Source organism: Nerophis lumbriciformis, linkage group LG02 (assembly GCF_033978685.3).
Source record: "Nerophis lumbriciformis linkage group LG02, RoL_Nlum_v2.1, whole genome shotgun sequence".
NCBI lineage: Eukaryota > Metazoa > Chordata > Actinopteri > Syngnathiformes > Syngnathidae > Nerophis > Nerophis lumbriciformis.
Window position 1 is genome coordinate 68,622,501 of NC_084549.2, and position 19,633 is coordinate 68,642,133.

Here is a 19,633-nt window from a genome sequence, read left to right on the forward strand (position 1 = left end):
ATCACTTCCTGCTCGCTACACCTCCCACGCATCACTTCCTGCTCGCTATACCTCCCACACATCACTTTCTGTACCTCCCACGCATCACTTCCTGCTCGCTACACCTCCCACGCATAACTTCCTGCTCGCTACACCTCCCACGCATCACTTCTTGCTCGCTACACCTCCCACGCATAACTTCCTGCTCGCTACACCTCCCACGCATAACTTCCTGCTCGCTACACCTCCCACGCATCACTTCTTGCTCGCTACACCTCCCACGCATCACTTCCTGCTCGCTACACCTCCCACGCATCACTTCCTGCTCGCTACACCTCCCACGCATCACTTCTTGCACCTCCCACGCATCACTTCCTGCTCGCTACACCTCCCACGCATCACTTCCTGCTCGCTACACCTCCCACGCATCACTTCCTGCTTGCTACACCTCCCACGCATCACTTTCTGCACCTCCCACGCATCACTTCCTGCTCGCTACACCTCCCACGCATAACTTCCTGCTCGCTACACCTCCCACGCATCACTTCTTGCTCGCTACACCTCCCACGCATCACTTCCTGCTCGCTACACCTCCCACGCATCACTTCCTGCTCGCTACACCTCCCACGCATCACTTCCTGCTCGCTACACCTCCCACGCATCACTTCCTGCTCGCTACACCTCCCACGCATCACTTCTTGCACCTCCCACGCATCACTTCCTGCTCGCTACACCTCCCACGCATCACTTCCTGCTCGCTACACCTCCCACGCATCACTTCCTGCTTGCTACACCTCCCACGCATCACTTTCTGCACCTCCCACGCATCACTTCCTGCTCGCTATACCTCCCACACATCACTTTCTGTACCTCCCACGCATCACTTCCTGCTCGCTACACCTCCCACGCATCACTTCCTGCTCGCTACACCTCCCACGCATCACTTCTTGCACCTCCCACGCATCACTTCCTGCTCGCTACACCTCCCACGCATCACTTCCTGCTCGCTATACCTCCCACACATCACTTTCTGTACCTCCCACGCATCACTTCCTGCTCGCTACACCTCCCACGCATAACTTCCTGCTCGCTACACCTCCCACGCATCACTTCTTGCTCGCTACACCTCCCACGCATCACTTCCTGCTCGCTACACCTCCCACGCATCACTTCATGCACCTCCCACGCATCACTTCCTGCTCGCTACACCTCCCACGCACCACTTCCTGCTTACTACACCTCCCATGCATCACTTCCTGCTCGCTACACCTCCCATGCATCACTTCCTGCACCTCCCACGCATCACTTCCTGCTTGCTACACCTCCCACGCATCACATCCTGCTTACTACACCTCCCACGCACCACTTCCTTCTCGCTACACCTCCCATGCATCACTTCCTGCACCTCCCACGCATCACTTCCTGCTTGCTACACCTCCCACGCATCACTTCCTGCTTGCTACACCTCCCACGCATCACATCCTGCTTACTACACCTCCCACGCACCACTTCCTTCTCGCTACACCTCCCATGCATCACTTCCTGCACCTCCCACGCATCACTTCCTGCACCTCCCACGCATCACTTCCTGCACACTACACCTCCCACGCATCACTTCCTGCTTACTACACCTCCCACGCACCACTTCCTGCTCGCTACACCTCCCATGCATCACTTCCTGCACCTCCCACGCATCACTTCCTGCTCGCTATACCTCCCACACATCACTTTCTGTACCTCCCACGCATCACTTCCTGCTCGCTACACCTCCCACGCATAACTTCCTGCTCGCTACACCTCCCACGCATCACTTCTTGCTCGCTACACCTCCCACGCATCACTTCCTGCTCGCTACACCTCCCACGCATCAATTCCTGCACCTCCCACGCATCACTTCCTGCTCGCTACACCTCCCACGCACCACTTCCTGCTTACTACACCTCCCACGCATCACTTCCTGCTCGCTACACCTCCCACGCACCACTTCCTGCTTACTACACCTCCCACGCATCACTTCCTGCTTACTACACCTCCCACGCATCACTTCCTGCTCGCTACACCTCCCATGCATCACTTCCTGCACCTCCCACGCATCACTTCCTGCTTGCTACACCTCCCACGCATCACATCCTGCTTACTACACCTCCCACGCACCACTTCCTTCTCGCTACACCTCCCATGCATCACTTCCTGCACCTCCCACGCATCACTTCCTGCACCTCCCACGCATCACTTCCTGCACACTACACCTCCCACGCATCACTTCCTGCTTACTACACCTCCCACGCACCACTTCCTGCTCGCTACACCTCCCATGCATCACTTCCTGCACCTCCCACGCATCACTTCCTGCTTGCTACACCTCCCACGCATCACATCCTGCTTACTACACCTCCCACGCACCACTTCCTGCTCGCTACACCTCCCACGCATCACTTCCTGCACCTCCCACGCATCACTTCCTGCTCGCTACACCTCCCACGCACCACTTCCTGCTTACTACACCTCCCACGCATCACTTCCTGCTTACTACACCTCCCACGCATCACTTCCTGCTCGCTACACCTCCCATGCATCACTTCCTGCACCTCCCACGCATCACTTCCTGCTTGCTACACCTCCCACGCATCACATCCTGCTTACTACACCTCCCACGCACCACTTCCTTCTCGCTACACCTCCCATGCATCACTTCCTGCACCTCCCACGCATCACTTCCTGCACCTCCCACGCATCACTTCCTGCACACTACACCTCCCACGCATCACTTCCTGCTTACTACACCTCCCACGCACCACTTCCTGCTCGCTACACCTCCCATGCATCACTTCCTGCACCTCCCACGCATCACTTCCTGCTTGCTACACCTCCCACGCATCACATCCTGCTTACTACACCTCCCACGCACCACTTCCTTCTCGCTACACCTCCCATGCATCACTTCCTGCACCTCCCACGCATCACTTCCTGCTTGCTACACCTCCCACGCATCACATCCTGCTTACTACACCTCCCACGCACCACTTCCTGCTCGCTACACCTCCCACGCATCACTTCCTGCACCTCCCACGCATCACTTCCTGCTCGCTACACCTCCCACGCATCACTTCCTGCTCGCTACACGTCATTAACTAACTTCCTGCTCGCTACACGTCATTAACTAACTTCCTGCTCGCTACACGTCTTAACTAACGCTCACACTAAAGTGCTTCTGGCGTCCTAGTTTGCGTCCGAGTCCGCATCCTAGTCTGCATCCCAGTCCGCATCCTAGTCTGCATCCTAGTCTGCATCTGAGTCTGCATTCTATTTTGCATCCTAGTCTGCATCCTAGTCTGCATTCTAGTCCGCATCAAGGTCTGCATCCTAGTCTGCGTCCTAGTCTGCATCCTAGTCTGCATCCTAGTCTGCGTCCTAGTCTGCATCCTAGTTTGCGTCCTATTCTGTATCCTAGTCTGCGTCCGAGTCTGCATTCTATTCTGCATCCCAGTCTGCATCCTAGTCTGCATCCTAGTCTGCATCCTAGTCTGCATCCTAGTCCGCATCAAGGTCTGCATCCTAGTCTGCGTCCTAGTCTGCATCCTAGTCTGCATTCTAGTCCGCATCAAGGTCTGCATCCTAGTCTGCGTCCTATTCTGTATCCTAGTCTGCGTCCGAGTCTGCATCCTAGTCTGCATCCTAGTCCGCATCCTAGTCTGTATCCGAGTCTGCATCCCAGTCTGCATCCTAGTCTGCATCCTAGTCTGCATTCTAGTCCGCATCAAGGTCTGCATCCCAGTCTGCATCCTAGTCTGCATCCTAGTCTGCATTCCAGTCCGCATCAAGGTCTGCATCCTAGTCTGCATCCTAGTCTGCATTCTAGTCCGCATCAAGGTCTGCATCCCAGTCTGCATCCTAGTCTGCATCCTAGTCTGCATTCCAGTCCGCATCAAGGTCTGCATCCTAGTCTGCATCCTAGTCTGTATCCTAGTCTGCATCCTAGTCTGTACCCTAGTCTGCATCCTAGTCTGTATCCTAGTCTGCATCCTAGTCTGTATCCTAGTCTGCATCCTAGTCTGCATCCTAGTCTGTATCCTAGTCTGCATCCTAGTCTGTACCCTAGCCTGCATCCTAGTCTGTATCCTAGTCTGTATCCTAGTCTGCATCCTAGTCTGTACCCTTGCCTGGATGCTATGGTCCTACTTTCATTGCAGTCAGTCTTCCATCTTGCATGACTTTGATCTGCGTTGCCATGGCGACAGTGTCATCACCAGTTACAAAGACATCAATGACAGCGTCCGTCAAAAAGCTGACATGTGACTCAGCCCGTGAGGACCGCCGTCCTGCTCCTGAACCTTTGGAGTGGGCAGCATTCCAGCTCACATGCACCTGGGACGTGACCAGGTGGACAGGAAGTGACGTGTCACATGTTAGTTGGCCAGGTGAACAGGAAGTGTGACGTGTCACATGTTAGTTGGCCAGGTGAACAGGAAGTAAAGTGTCACGTGTTAGTTGGCCTGGTGGACAGGAAGTAACGTGTCACATGTTAGTTGGCCAGGTGGACAGGAAGTAACGTGTCACATGTTAGTTGGCCAGGTGGACAGGAAGTAACGTGTCACATGTTAGTTGGCCAGGTGGACAGGAAGTAAAGTGTCACATGTTAGTTGGCCTGGTGGACAGGAAGTGTGACGTGTCACATGTTAGTTGGCCAGGTGGACAGGAAGTGAAGTGTCACATGTTAGTTGGCCAGGTGGACAGGAAGTGAAGTGTCACATGTTAGTTGGCCAGGTGGACAGGAAGTGAAGTGTCACATGTTAGTTGGCCAGGTGGACAGGAAGTGACGTGTCACATGTTAGCTGGCCAGGTGGACAGGAAGTAAAGTGTCACGTGTTAGTTGGCCAGGTGAACAGGAAGTGACGTGTCACATGTTAGTTGGCCAGGTGAACAGGAAGTAAAGTGTCACGTGTTAGTTGGCCAGGTGGACAGGAAGTAAAGTGTCACATGTTAGATGGCCAGGTGAACAGGAAGTAAAGTGTCACGTGTTAGCTAGCCAGGTGGACAGGAAGTAAAGTGTCACATGTTAGTTGGCCAGGTGGACAGGAAGTAAAGTGTCACATGTTAGATGGCCAGGTGAACAGGAAGTAAAGTGTCACGTGTTAGCTAGCCAGGTGGACAGGAAGTAAAGTGTCACATGTTAGTTGGCCAGGTGGACAGGAAGTAACGTGTCACATGTTAGTTGGCCAGGTGGACAGGAAGTGACGTGTCACATGTTAGTTGGCCAGGTGAACAGGAAGTGACGTGTCACATATTAGCTGGCCAGGTGAACAGGAAGTAAAGTGTCACGTGTTAGTTGGCCAGGTGGACAGGAAGTGACGTGTCACATGTTAGCTGGCCAGGTGGACAGGAAGTAAAGTGTCACGTGTTAGTTGGCCAGGTGAACAGGAAGTGACATGTCTCATGTTAGTTGGCCAGGTGAACAGGAAGTGACGTGTCACATGTTAGTTGGCCAGGTGAACAGGAAGTAAAGTGTCACGTGTTAGTTGGCCATGTGGACAGGAAGTAAAGTGTCACATGTTAGTTGGCCAGGTGAACAGGAAGTAAAGTGTCACATGTTAGTTGGCCAGGTGGACAGGAAGTGACGTGTCACATGTTATGGCCAGGTGGACAGGAAGTGACGTGTCAAATGTTAGCTGGCCAGGTGGACAGGAAGTAAAGTGTCACATGTTAGTTGGCCAGGTGAACAGGAAGTAAAGTGTCACATGTTAGTTGGCCAGGTGAACAGGAAGTGACGTGTCACGTGTTAGTTGGCCAGGTGGACAGGAAGTAAAGTGTCACATGTTAGTTGGCCAGGTGAACAGGAAGTGACGTGTCACATGTTATTTGGCCAGGTGAACAGGAAGTGACGTGTCACATGTTAGTTGGCCAGGTGGACAGGAAGTAAAGTGTCACGTGTTAGTTGGCCAGGTGGACAGGAAGTAACGTGTCACATGTTAGCTGGCCAGGTGAACAGGAAGTAAAGTGTCACGTGTTAGTTGGCCAGGTGGACAGGAAGTGACGTGTCACATGTTATCTGGCCAGGTGAACAGGAAGTGCGGGGTGGGGTGGGGTCTTGGACAGGATGCACGTTATGACTTTGGTCACATGACACAAATGTAAGTGACCAATCAGGAAGAGACAAGCTGGGGGGGGGGGGGGGAGGGGTCACAGAGACTGGGACAGGAAGAAGGCAACCTGCTGCTCTTCTTCTTCTACACTCAACTTACCCACTGGTCAGCAGGAAACACGTGAGCAGACAAAGAAGAAGATAGGAAGAAAAGGATTAAAAAACAAGTACTTCCTGTTGAAGAAGAAGCAGTTACAGGAAATAGACGCTAGAGGAAGAAGACGTAACAGGAAAGATACATAAGAAGAAGCAGATGTAAAGCACGTAAAAAGAAAGGAAAATTAGGAAAAAATGAGGAAAAGTCTCGGCTTTTCACCAGAATGTCCAAAGATGTTGTTGACTGTGATGCGTTCAATGTTTCAAACTAAAGTTGGTATTTGAATGCATCACACCTGCCACTCAGGTGAGCTGCTGTGTAGTAGAACAAAGTGGACATGTGGTCCAGGTGGGGACGCCTGACTACCAACTAACGAGGAGACCTCACTCCCCATTGGCTGTTTTGTCACCATGGCAACACCACTTAGTGAAGAAAGCCTTGGTGTTGCCTTCAAGGACTTACTTGGATCGGACAGGATGGAGTCGGTCTTGGGCAGGAACTGGTCGCAGCGGATGCCCTGGTAGCCTTCGCGACACCTAGTGGACAAGAAAGGAAGGGCGTCATTGATTTTGAATGACAGGCTCCGCCCCAATGCGACCTTTGACCCTTTAGGAGCGCAGAGTGTCGCCCCCTGCAGGAGGAAGTGTGGTGTGTGCTCCTTGGTGGTCATGTGACCAGGCAGGACGCAACCAGCTAAGAAAAATGTGGAGGCGTGCATGTCTCCCAGTTAGCAGCAGGCTCATTAATTCAAGCAGAACATGTGCGCGCGCGTGTGTGTGTGTGTGTGTGTGTGTGTGTGTGTGTGTGTGTGTGTGTGTGTGTGTGTTAAAGTACAAAGCAGAAGATAAATATAAACACGCTATTTGCATGATGAATTCTTGCTGGTGTACAACATCACTTTAAAAGTTGCCTTTGCAAGAACACTATTGCTTTTGCAGCAGTTTGTGATAATAATCATCATTATAGTAATAATGATAATAATAATATAATATTAATCCTCATCATCATCATTATTCTCATTATAATAATAACAATAGTGATAATAATAATAATAATAATAATAATAATAATAATAATAATAAGGTTGTGCTCAGGTTAGAATCTTCAATGTAAATAATAAAGGAGAGTATGCGATGTAAATAAAGAATGTGTGATGTAAATAAAGAAGAGTATGTGATGTAAATAAAAAGAGTATGTGATGTAAATACAAAGAGTATGTGATGTAAATAAAGAAGAGTATGTGATGTAAATAAAAAGAATATGTGATGTAAATAAAGAAGAGTATGTGATGTAAATAAAGAAGAGTATGTGATGTGAATAAAGAAGAGTATGTGATAAAGAAGATCATGTGATGTAAACAAAGAAGAGTATGTGGTGTAAATAAAGAAGAGTATGTGATGTAAATAAATAAGAATATGTGATGTAAATAAAGAAGATCATGTGATGTAAATAAAGAAGAGTATGTGATGTAAATAAATAAGAGTATGTGATGTAAATAAAGAATATGTGATGTAAATAAAGAAGAATACGTGACGTATTCAAGAAGAGTATGTGATGTAAATAAAGAAGAGTATGTGATCTATTAAAGAAGAGTATGTGATGTAAATAAAGAATATGTGATGTAAATAAAGAAGAGTATGTGATTTAAATAAAGAAGAGTATGAGATGTAAATAAAGAAGAGTATGTGATGTAAATAAAGAAGAGTATGTGATCTATTAAAGAAGAGTATGTGATGTAAATAAAGAAGAGTATGTGATTTAAATAAAGAAGAGTATGAGATGTAAATAAAGAAGAGTATGTAATTTAAATAAAGAAGAATATGTGATTTAAATAAAGAAGAGTATGTGATGTAAATAAAGATAATGTGATGTAGATAAAGAAGAATATGTGATGTAGATAAAAAGAGTATGTGATGTAAGTAAAGAAGAGTATGTGATGTAAATAAAGAAGAGTATGTGATGTAAAATAAAGAAGAGTATGTGATGTAAATGAAGAAGAGTATGTGATGTAAATAAAGAAGAGTATGTGATGTAAATAAAGAAGAGTATGTGATGTAAATAAAGACGAATATGTGATGTAAATAAAGAAGAGTATGTGATCTATTAAAGAAGAGTATGTGATGTAAATAAAGAAGAGTATGTGATGTAAATAAAGAATATGTGATGTAAATAAAGAAGAGTATGTGATGTAAATAAAGAAGCATATGTGATGTGAATAAAGAAGAGTATGTGATGTAAAATAAAGAAGAGTATGTGATGTAAATGAAGAAGAGTATGTGATGTAAATAAAGAAGAATATGTGATATAAATAAAGAAGAGTATGTGATCTATTAAAGAAGAGTATGTGATGTAAATAAAGAAGAGTATGTGATGTAAATAAAGAATATGTGATGTAAATAAAGAAGAGTATGTGATGTAAATAAAGAAGCATATGTGATGTGAATAAAGAAGAGTATGTGATGTAAATAAAGAAGAGTATGTGATGTAAATGAAGAAGAGTATGTGATGTAAATAAAGAAGAGCATGTGATGTAAATGAAGAAGAGTATGTGATGTAAATGAAGAAGAGTATGTGATGTAAATGAAGAAGAGTATGTGATGTAAATGAAGAAGAGTATGTGGTGTCAATAAAGAAGAGAGAAAATATTTTTTCTTTACTTATTTCCAAATATATTAATGTATTTTCTAATCTAGATGATTTCTGACTGATGAATAAATGTGTGCAACATAATCTCACTGGCTAGCCTCGCATGACTGGCGCAGTTAGCCAGCTCAGTTAGCCCGCTAAGTTAGCTCACTAAGTTAGCTCACTAAGTTAAGTCACTAAGTTAGCTCACTAAGTTAGCTCACTAAGTTAAGTCACTAAGTTAGCTCACTCAGTTAGCTCACTAAGTTAGCTCACTAAGTTAGCTCACTCAGTTAGCTCACTAAGTTAGCTCACTAAGTTAGCTCACTAGGTTAGCTCACTAAGTTAGCTCACTAAGTTAGCCCGCTAAGTTAGCTCACTAAGTTAGCTCACTAAGTTAGCTCACTAAGTTAGCCCGCTAAGTTAGCTCACTAAGTTAGCTCACTAAGTTAGCCCGCTAAGTTAGCGAGCTCAGTTAGCTAGCTAGCTCCACGACGTCACATTGAATGAGAGTTTTGAGGTGGGCCAAAAAGGCGTTTAGAACAATTTCAACTTGTCAAGTGTGCGCTCCTTCGCCGCTCGTGTTCAACTTGTGGACTTTGTGAATAAAACATGTCCTCCACTCCAACGTTAGCCTCTCTCTTCACCTCCTTCTCAGCAGCCTCTCGACTCACCTCCATCTCAGCAGCCTTTCAACGCAGTCTTAATAATTAAGCCGCACCCGAGGGTCCTCATCCCAAAATGAAACAAAAACTCACTTTTAAGATCACTCGCCTTTATGAGGCTGGCCGTGTCACCATGGCAACTGTTTGCCCACCAAAATGGTGTCAGTCCAGAGTGCTGTCTGCTGCAGTGCATTGTGGGAACTATAAGAAGGTGTCCAGTCAGCACAAACTGACCCATTGGAATGAAGCAGTGCATTGTGGGAACTATAAGAAGGTGTCCAGTCAGCACAAACTGACCCATTGGAATGAAGCAGTGCATTGTGGGAACTATAAGAAGGTGTCCAGTCTGCACAAACTGACCCATTGGAATGAAGCAGTGCATTGTGGGAACTATAAGAAGGTGTCCAGTCAGCACAAACTGACCCATTGGAATGAAGCAGTGCATTGTGGGAACTATAAGAAGGTGTCCAGTCAGCACAAACTGACCCATTGGAATGAACCAAAGTGTCAGTTGTGCTAATGCTAATGCTAACTAGCATAGGACCGCTAATACAACGGAGCAGGAATTAAGTCCTCAGAACCAACACAAAGTTCTTCTGGTGAGCGAGAAGCTCCAATGGTTCTTTTCTTAGAAGGAGCAAACATTCACGTTTACATCCTCCACTGCCTCCAACATGCTAACGCCAAAGTCTGCTCTGTATGCATTATTCATGGCAGCAGACAGAGGATGTTACTTTAGCAAACACACTTGCAAGAACACCAAGAGGAACCTCCAGGAGAACATTGACATCAACATCAAGAAGAACATCAAGAAGAACATTTAGATCAACATCAAGAAGAACATTTACAAGAACATTTAGAATAACATTTAGATCAACATCAAGAAGAACATTTAGAAGAACACTTGGAAGAACATTAAGATCAACTTCAAGAAGAACATTTAGAAGAACATTTAGAATAACATTTAGATCAACATCAAGAAGAACATTTACAAGAACATCTGAATCAACATCAAGAAGAACATTTAGAAGAACATTTAAAAGAACATTTAGAACAACATCAAGAAGAACATTTAGATCAACATCAAGAAGAACATTTAGAAGAACATTAAGATCAACATCTAGAAGAACATTTAGAAGAACATTTAGAAGAACATTTAAAATAACATTTAGAACAACATCAAGAAGAACATTTAGAAGAACATTTAGAAGTACACTTAGAAGAACATTTAGATCCAAATCAAGAAGAACATTTAGAAGAACATCTGGATCAACATCAAGAAGAACATTTACAAGAACATTTAAAATAACATTTAGATCAACATCAATAAGAACATTTAGAAGAACACTTAGAAGAACATTAAGATCAACTTCAAGAATAACATTTAGAATAACATTTAGAATAACATTTAGAACAACATCAAGAAGAACATTTAGAAGAACACTTAGAAGAACATTTAGATCCAAATCAAGAAGAACATTTAGAAGAACATCTGGATCAACATCAAGAAGAACATTTACAAGAACATTTAAAATAACATTTAGATCAACATCAATAAGAACATTTAGAAGAACACTTAGAAGAACATTAAGATCAACTTCAAGAATAACATTTAGAATAACATTTAGAATAACATTTAGAACAACATCAAGAAGAACATTTAGAAGAACACTTAGAAGAACATTTAGATCCAAATCAAGAAGAACATTTAGAAGAACATCAAGAAGAACATTTAAAAGAACATTTAGAACAACATCAAGAAGAACATTTAGAAGAACATTTAGAAGAACACTTAGAAGAACATTTAGATCCAAATCAAGAAGAACATTTAGAAGAACATCTGGATCAACATCAAGAAGAACATTTAGAAGAACATTTACAAGAACATTTAAAAGAACATTTAGATCAACATCAATAAGAACATTTAGAAGAACACTTAGAAGAACATTAAGATCAACTTCAAGAATAACATTTAGAAGAACATTTAGAATAACATTTAGAACAACATCAAGAAGAACATTTAGAAGAACATTTAGAAGAACACTTAGAAGAACACTTAGAAGAACATTTAGATCCAAATCAAGAAGAACATTTAGAAGAACATTTAAAAGAACATTTAGAACAACATCAAGAAGAACATTTAGAAGAACATTTAGAAGAACGCTTAGAAGAACATTTAGATCCAAATCAAGAAGAACATTTAGAAGAACATCTGGATCAACATCAAGAAGAACATTTACAAGAACATTTACAAGAACATTTAAAATAACATTTAGATCAACATCAATAAAAACATTTAGAAGAACACTTAGAAGAACATTAAGATCAACTTCAACAATAACATTTAGAATAACATTTAGAATAACATTTAGAATAACATTTAGGTCAAAATCAAGAAGAACATTTACAAGAACATCTGGATCAACATCAAGAAGAACATTTAGAAGAACATTTAAAAGAACATCTGGATCAACATCAAGAAGAACATTTAGAAGAACATTTAAAAGAACATTTAGGACACCATCAAGAAGAACATTTAGAAGAACACTTAGAAGAACATTTAGATCAACATCAAGAAGAACATTAAGAAGAACATTAAGATCAACATCAAGTAGAACATTTAGAAGAATACTTAGAAGAACATTTAGAAGAACATCAAGAAGAACATTTAGAAGAACACTTATAAGAACATTTAGAAGAACACTTAGAAGAACATTTAGAAGAACACTTAGAAGAACATTTAGATCCAAATCAAGAAGAACATTTAGAAGAACATCTGGATCAACATCAAGAAGAACATTTAGGAGAACATTTACAAGTACATTTAAAAGAACATTTAGATCAACATCAAGAAGAACATTTAGAAGAACACTTAGAAGAACATTTAGAAGAACATCTGGACCAACATCAAGAAGAACATTTAGAAGAATATTTAAAAGAACATTTAGATCAACATTAAGAAGAACATTTAGATCAACATTAAGAAGAACATTTAGATCAACATTAAGACGAACATTTAGATCAACATCAAGAAGAACATTTAGAAAAACACATAGAAGAACATTTAGAAGAAAATGTAGATCCACATCAAGAAGAACATTTAGAAGAAAATTTAGATCAACATCAAGAAGAACATTTAGAAGAACACTTAGAAGAACATTTAGATCAACATCAAGAAGAACATTTAGAAGAACATCAAGAAGAACATTAAGAAGAACATTTAGAAGAACACTTAGAATAACATTCAGATCAACATCAACAATAACATTTAGAAGAACATTTACATCCACATCAAGGAGAACAATTGGAAGAACATTTAGAAGAACATTTAAAAGAACAGTTAGAAGAACACTTAGAAGAACATTTAGAAGAACATTTAGAAGAACATTTAGATCAACATCAAGAAGAACATTTAGAAGAACATTTAGAAGAACACTTAGAAGAACATTTAGATTAACATCAAGAAGAACATTTAGAAGAACATTTAGGAGAAAACCAACTCAATACTATTACTGCATTACTTTAAATCCTTGTACAATATCAAAAGTACTACATTACTTACAATACTTGGCACAATATCAATAGTACTACAATACTTGCACAATATCAATAGTACTACATTACTTACAATACTTGGCACAATATCAATAGTACTACATTACTGACAATACTTGCACAATATCAATAGTACTACATTACTTACAATACTTGCACAATATCAATAGTACTACATTACTTACAATACTTGCACAATAGCAATAGTACTACATTACTTACAATACTTGCACAATATCAATAGTACTACATTACTTACAATACTTGCACAATATCAATAGTACTACATTACTGATAATACTTGCACAATATCAATAGTACTACATTACTTACAATACTTGCACAATATCAATAGTACTACATTACTGATAATACTTGCACAATATCAATAGTACTACATTACTTACAATACTTGCACAATATCAATAGTACCACATTACTTACAATACTTGCACAATATCAATAGTACTACATTACTTACAATACTTGCACAATATCAATAGTACTACATTACTTACAATACTTGCACAATATCAATAGTACTACATTACTGAGACAATATCAGTAGTACTACATTACTTATAATACTTTAGGTACTTCAAGTACTTTGCTGAGTCAGCATTTATTTAGAAGGCCGGACAGACAGTTGTTCCCACTCTGGTAAATGACCTTGATGTCAGTACTTGTACTTGTACTTGTACTTGTACTTGTACTTGTACTTGATACACAAAGGTACTGCGTGACGTCCCTGCAGCTGATAATGTGCGTCACCATGGCAACTGTTCACATGAAATATTGTCAGAGGGACTTTTTGATGGCGCGAGTCAATGGAAGATTCCAGCAGGTCTGAAGGAACCTTCATCGAGACGTCCCTGCAGACCAACACTGTCAGACGTTGTGCTGCGCTCCTATTTCTCCATCAAACTCAGCCTTGACGCTGGAGAGAAAATCTATCGTGAGCAACTTTATGGCGGCCACAACTTGTCTTAATATCTTTGAATGGCAGAAGGAATATGAGGCCATGCTGCTGTCGCTCTTGCACGCCACTCTCTAGCGCCCCCTCAGGTGGTGTTTGGCAACTACAGGACTGCTTTGTCCTTCAATGTCAGCTCACCTGAGTCTTGGTCTCTAGCGCCCCCTCAGGTGGTGTTCTGCAACTACAGGAGTGCTTTGTCCTTCAATGTCAGCTCACCTGAGTCTTAGTCTCTAGCGCCCCCTCGGGTGGTGTTTGGCAACTACAGGACTGCTTTGTCCTTCAATGTCAGCTCACCTGAGTCTTGGTCTCTAGCGCCCCCTCAGGTGGTGTTCTGCAACTACAGGAGTGCTTTGTCCTTCAATGTCAGCTCACCTGAGTCTTAGTCTCTAGCGCCCCCTCGGGTGGTGTTTGGCAACTACAGGACTGCTTTGTCCTTCAATGTCAGCTCACCTGAGCCGCAACAATTCATCAGCACCTTTTATCTTCTTGTCATGTGAACGCGAGCAGGCAGGGAGTGCCACCAGGTGACCGCCACCAGGTGACCTCCACCAGGTGACCGCCACCAGGTGACCGCCACCAGGTGACCTCCACCAGGTGACCGCCACCAGGTGACCTCCACCAGGTGACCGCCACCAGGTGACCTCCACCAGGTGACCGCCACCAGGTGACCGCCACCAGGTGACCACCACCAGGTGACCGCCACCAGGTGACCGCCACCAGGTGACCTCCACCAGGTGACCGCCATCAGGTGACTGCCACTAAGTGACCGCCAACAGGTGACCGCCACCAGGTGACCACCACCAGGTGACCGCCACCAGGTGACCGCCACCAGGTGACCGCCATCAGGTGACTGCCACTAGGTGACCGCCACCAGGTGACCGCCACCAGGTGACCTCCATCAGGTGACCGCCACCAGGTGACCGCCACCAGGTGACCTCTACCAGGTGACCGCCATCAGGTGACTGCCACTAGGTGACCGCCACCAGGTGACCTCCACCAGGTGACCGCCATCACCACCAGGTGACCGCCACCAGGTGACCACCATCAGGTGACCACCATCAGGTGACCGCCACCAGGTGACCGCCACCAGGTGACCACCACCAGGTGATCACCACCAGGTGACCAGCATCATGTGACCAGCATCAGGTGACCAGCATTAGGTGACCACCATCATATGACCAACATCAGGTGACCAGCACCAGGTGACCACCATCAGGTGACCAGCACCAGGTGACCACCATCAGGTGCCCAGCACCAGGTGACCAACATCAGTTGACCACCACCAGGTGACCAACATCAGTTGACCACCACCAGGTGACCAGCATCAGGTGACCAGCATAAAGTGACCACCACCATGTGACCACCACCAGGTGACCAGGATCAGATGACCAACATCAGGTGACCAGCATAAAGTGACCACCACCATGTGACCACCACCAGGTGACCAGCATCAGATGACCAACATCAGGTGACCAACACCAGGTGACCAACATCAGGTGACCAGCATAAGATGACCACCACCAGGTGACCAGCATCAGATGACCAACATCAGGTGACCAACACCAGGTGACCAACATCAGGTGACCAGCATCAGGTGACCACCACCATGTGACCAACATCATGTGACCATTATCAGGTGACCACCACCAGGTGACCACCATTAGGTGACCAGCATTAGGTGACCAGCATCAGGTGACCAGCACCGGGTGACCGCCACTAGGTGACCATCATCATGTGACCACCATAAGGTGACCAGCACCAGGTGACCAGCATTAGGTGACCAGCATCAGGTGACCACCATCAGGTGAACACCATCAGGTGATCAGCATCAAGTGACCAGCATCAGGTGACCACCACCATGTGACCACAGTCAGGTGACCACAACCAGGTGACCACTACCAGGTGACCACTACCAGGTGACCACCATCAGGTGACCAGCATCAGGTGACCAGCACCGGGTGACCGCCACTAGGTGACCATCATCATGTGACCACCATAAGGTGACCAGCACCAGGTGACCAGCATTAGGTGACCAGCATCAGGTGACCACCATCAGGTGAACACCATCAGGTGATCAGCATCAAGTGACCAGCATCAGGTGACCACCACCATGTGACCACAGTCAGGTGACCACAACCAGGTGACCACTACCAGGTGACCACTACCAGGTGACCACCATCAGGTGACCAGCATCAGGTGACCAGCACCGGGTGACCGCCACTAGGTGACCATCATCATGTGACCACCATAAGGTGACCAGCACCAGGTGACCAGCATTAGGTGACCAGCATCAGGTGACCACCATCAGGTGAACACCATCAGGTGATCAGCATCAAGTGACCAGCATCAGGTGACCACCACCATGTGACCACAGTCAGGTGACCACAACCAGGTGACCACTACCAGGTGACCACTACCAGGTGACCACCATCAGGTGACCAGCATCAGGTAACCAGCACTCGGTGTCCTTCACCAGGTGACCACCACCATGTGACCACAGCCAGGTGACCAGCACCAGGTGACCATCATCAGGTGACCAACATCAGGTGACCACCATCAGGTGACCAGCATCAGATGACCACCATCAGGTGACCACCACCAGGTGACCACAGCCAGGTGACCACCATCAGGTGACCAGCATCATATGACCAGCACCAGGTGACCACCATCATGTGACCAGCACCAGATGACCACCATCATGTGACCAGCACCAGGTGACCACCATCAGGTGACCAGCATCATATGACCAGCACCAGGTGACCACCATCATGTGACCAGCACCAGGTGACCACCATCATGTGACCAGCACCAGGTGACCAATGACCAACAAGTAGAAATGAAGTTTAAAGGTGTAATTAAAAGCTATCACTACATTTGTAAGTACTACAGCGTTAAAAATGAACTCCATTTACAATCCTCATGTAGGACAAAACACACCTTCCTCTTTTTTATGTATTCTAAATCATAAATAAACCTTAGCAAGAGTCAGCTAACAATTGGAGCCAATAAAAGTCACTCTTTTTCGCCAATAACGCGCTCTAAAAACATCCAGAAACCTCCATCAAGGTTTTACATACAGACTGTAGGTTTTATATACACACTGTAAGTATTTAGGTAATGTAGTAACACTCATCATAACAAGTGTTTCTAAAGCTCAGTGGGTTTTTCCAGGGTTAGAAAAAGTTAATCCTTAACCTAACCCAGTTAAACCTGACGCAGTTAATTCTAACCCAGTTAAACCTGACGCAGTTAATCCTAACCCATAGTAATCCTGACTCAGTTAATTTTAACCCAGTTAATTATAACTAAGTTAATCCTGACCCAGTTAATCCTAACCCAGTTAATTATAACCAAGTTAATCCTTCCCAGACTGTGCAGTGTGCGAGAGAAGGAGCCAAGGTTCCAATGGAAGGTTCCAGTCTGGTCCACTGTGAGAAGCTATCTTACTTTGCTGGGCTCACACCAGACCACTTTGAGAGTGTGTGACATGAGAGTGTGTGACATGAGAGTGTGTGTGACATGAGAGTGTGTGACATGAGAGAATGTGTGACATGAGAGTGTGTGTGACATGAGAGTATGTGACATGAGAGAATGTGTGACATGAGAGTGTGTGTGACATGAGAGTGTGTGTGACATGAGAGAGTGAGACATGAGAGTGTGTGACATGAGAGAATGTGTGACATGAGAGAATGTGTGACATGAGAATGTGTGACATGAGAGTGTGTGGCATGAGAGTGTGTGTGACATGAGAGTGTGTGACATGAGAGAATGTGTGACATGAGAGTGTGTGACATGAGAGTGTGTGACATGAGAGAATGTGTGACATGAGAGTGTGTGTGACATGAGAGTGTGTGACATGAGAGTGTGTGACATGAGAGTGTGTGTGACATGAGAGAGTGTGTGACATGAGAGAGTGTGTGACATGAGAGTGTGTGACATGAGAGAATGTGTGACATGAGAGTGTGAGACATGAGAGTGTGAGTGACATGAGAGTGTGTGTGACATGAGAGTGTGTGACATGAGAGATTGTGTGACATGAGAGTGTGAGACATGAGAGTGTGAGTGACATGAGAGTGTGTGTGACATGAGAGTGTGTGACATGAGAGAGTGTGTGATATGAGAGTGTGTGACATGAGAGAGTGTGTGGCATAGGAGTGTGTGTGACATAGGAGTGTGTGTGACATGTGAGAGTGTGTGACACAGGAGTGTGTGGGACATGAGTGTGTGACATGAGAGAGTGTGTGACATGAGAGTGTGTGACATGAGAGTGTGTGTGACATGAGAGTGTGTGACATGAGAGAATGTGTGACATGAGAGTGTGTGTGACATGAGAGTATGTGACATGAGAGAATGTGTGACATGAGAGTGTGTGTGACATGAGAGTATGTGACATGAGAGAATGTGTGACATGAGAGTGTGTGTGACATGAGAGTGTGTGTGACATGAGAGAGTGAGACATGAGAGTGTGTGACATGAGAGAATGTGTGACATGAGAGAATGTGTGACATGAGAATGTGTGACATGAGAGTGTGTGACATGAGAGTGTGTGACATGAGAGAATGTGTGACATGAGAGTGTGTGACATGAGAGTGTGTGACATGAGAGAATGTGTGACATGAGAGTGTGTGTGACATGAGAGTGTGTGACATGAGAGTGTGTGACATGAGAGTGTGTGACATGAGAGTGTGTGTGACATGAGAGAGTGTGTGACATGAGAGAGTGTGTGACATGAGAGTGTGTGACATGAGAGAATGTGTGACATGAGAGTGTGAGTGACATGAGAGTGTGTGTGACATGAGAGTGTGTGACATGAGAGAGTGTGTGACATGAGAGTGTGAGACATGAGAGTGTGAGTGACATGAGAGTGTGTGACATGAGAGAGTGTGTGATATGAGAGTGTGTGACATGAGAGAGTGTGTGGCATAGGAGTGTGTGTGACATGAGAGAGTGTGTGACATAGGAGTGTGTGTGACATGTGAGAGTGTGTGACATAGGAGTGTGTGGGACATGAGTGTGTGACATGAGAGAGTGTGTGACATGAGAGTGTGTGTGACATGAGAGTGTGTGTGACTTGAGACTGTGTGTAACATGAGAGTGTGTGTGACATGAGAGTATGTGTGACATGAGAGTGTGTGTGACATGAGAGAGTGTGTGACATGAGAGTGTGTGACATGAGAGAGTGTGTAACATGAGAATGTATGTGACATGAGAGTATGTGTGACATGAGAGTGTGTGTGACATGAGAGTGTGTGACATGAGAGAGTGTGTAACATGAGAGTGTGTGTGACATGACAGTGTGTGACATGAGAGAGTGTGTGACATGAGAGTGTGTGTGACATGAGAGTGTCTGTGACATGAGATAGTGTGTGTGACACGAGTGTGTGACATGAGAGTGTGTGTGACATGAGAGAGTGTGTAACATGAGAGTGTGTGACATGAGAGAGTGTGTAACATGAGAGTGTGTGTGACATGAGAGTGTGTGTAACATGAGTGTGTGTGACATGAGAGTGTGTAACATGAGTGTGTGTGTAATATAAGTGTATGTGACATGACAAAGTGTGTAACATGAGAGTGTGTGTAACATGAGAGTGTGTGTG

General features: G+C 44.7%; 1 protein-coding gene across 1 annotated transcript in view; it reads right to left on the minus strand.

Moving 5' to 3' along the window:
- nrg3a (neuregulin 3a) overlaps positions 1-19,633 on the minus strand; it is a 277,037-nt gene that overhangs the window by 15,000 nt on the left and 242,404 nt on the right. Inside the window, exon 3 of the mRNA XM_061967926.1 lies at positions 6,678-6,751. Within this exon, the coding sequence (XP_061823910.1) occupies positions 6,678-6,751 (74 nt within the window). The remainder of the gene's footprint in view (positions 1-6,677; positions 6,752-19,633) is intronic.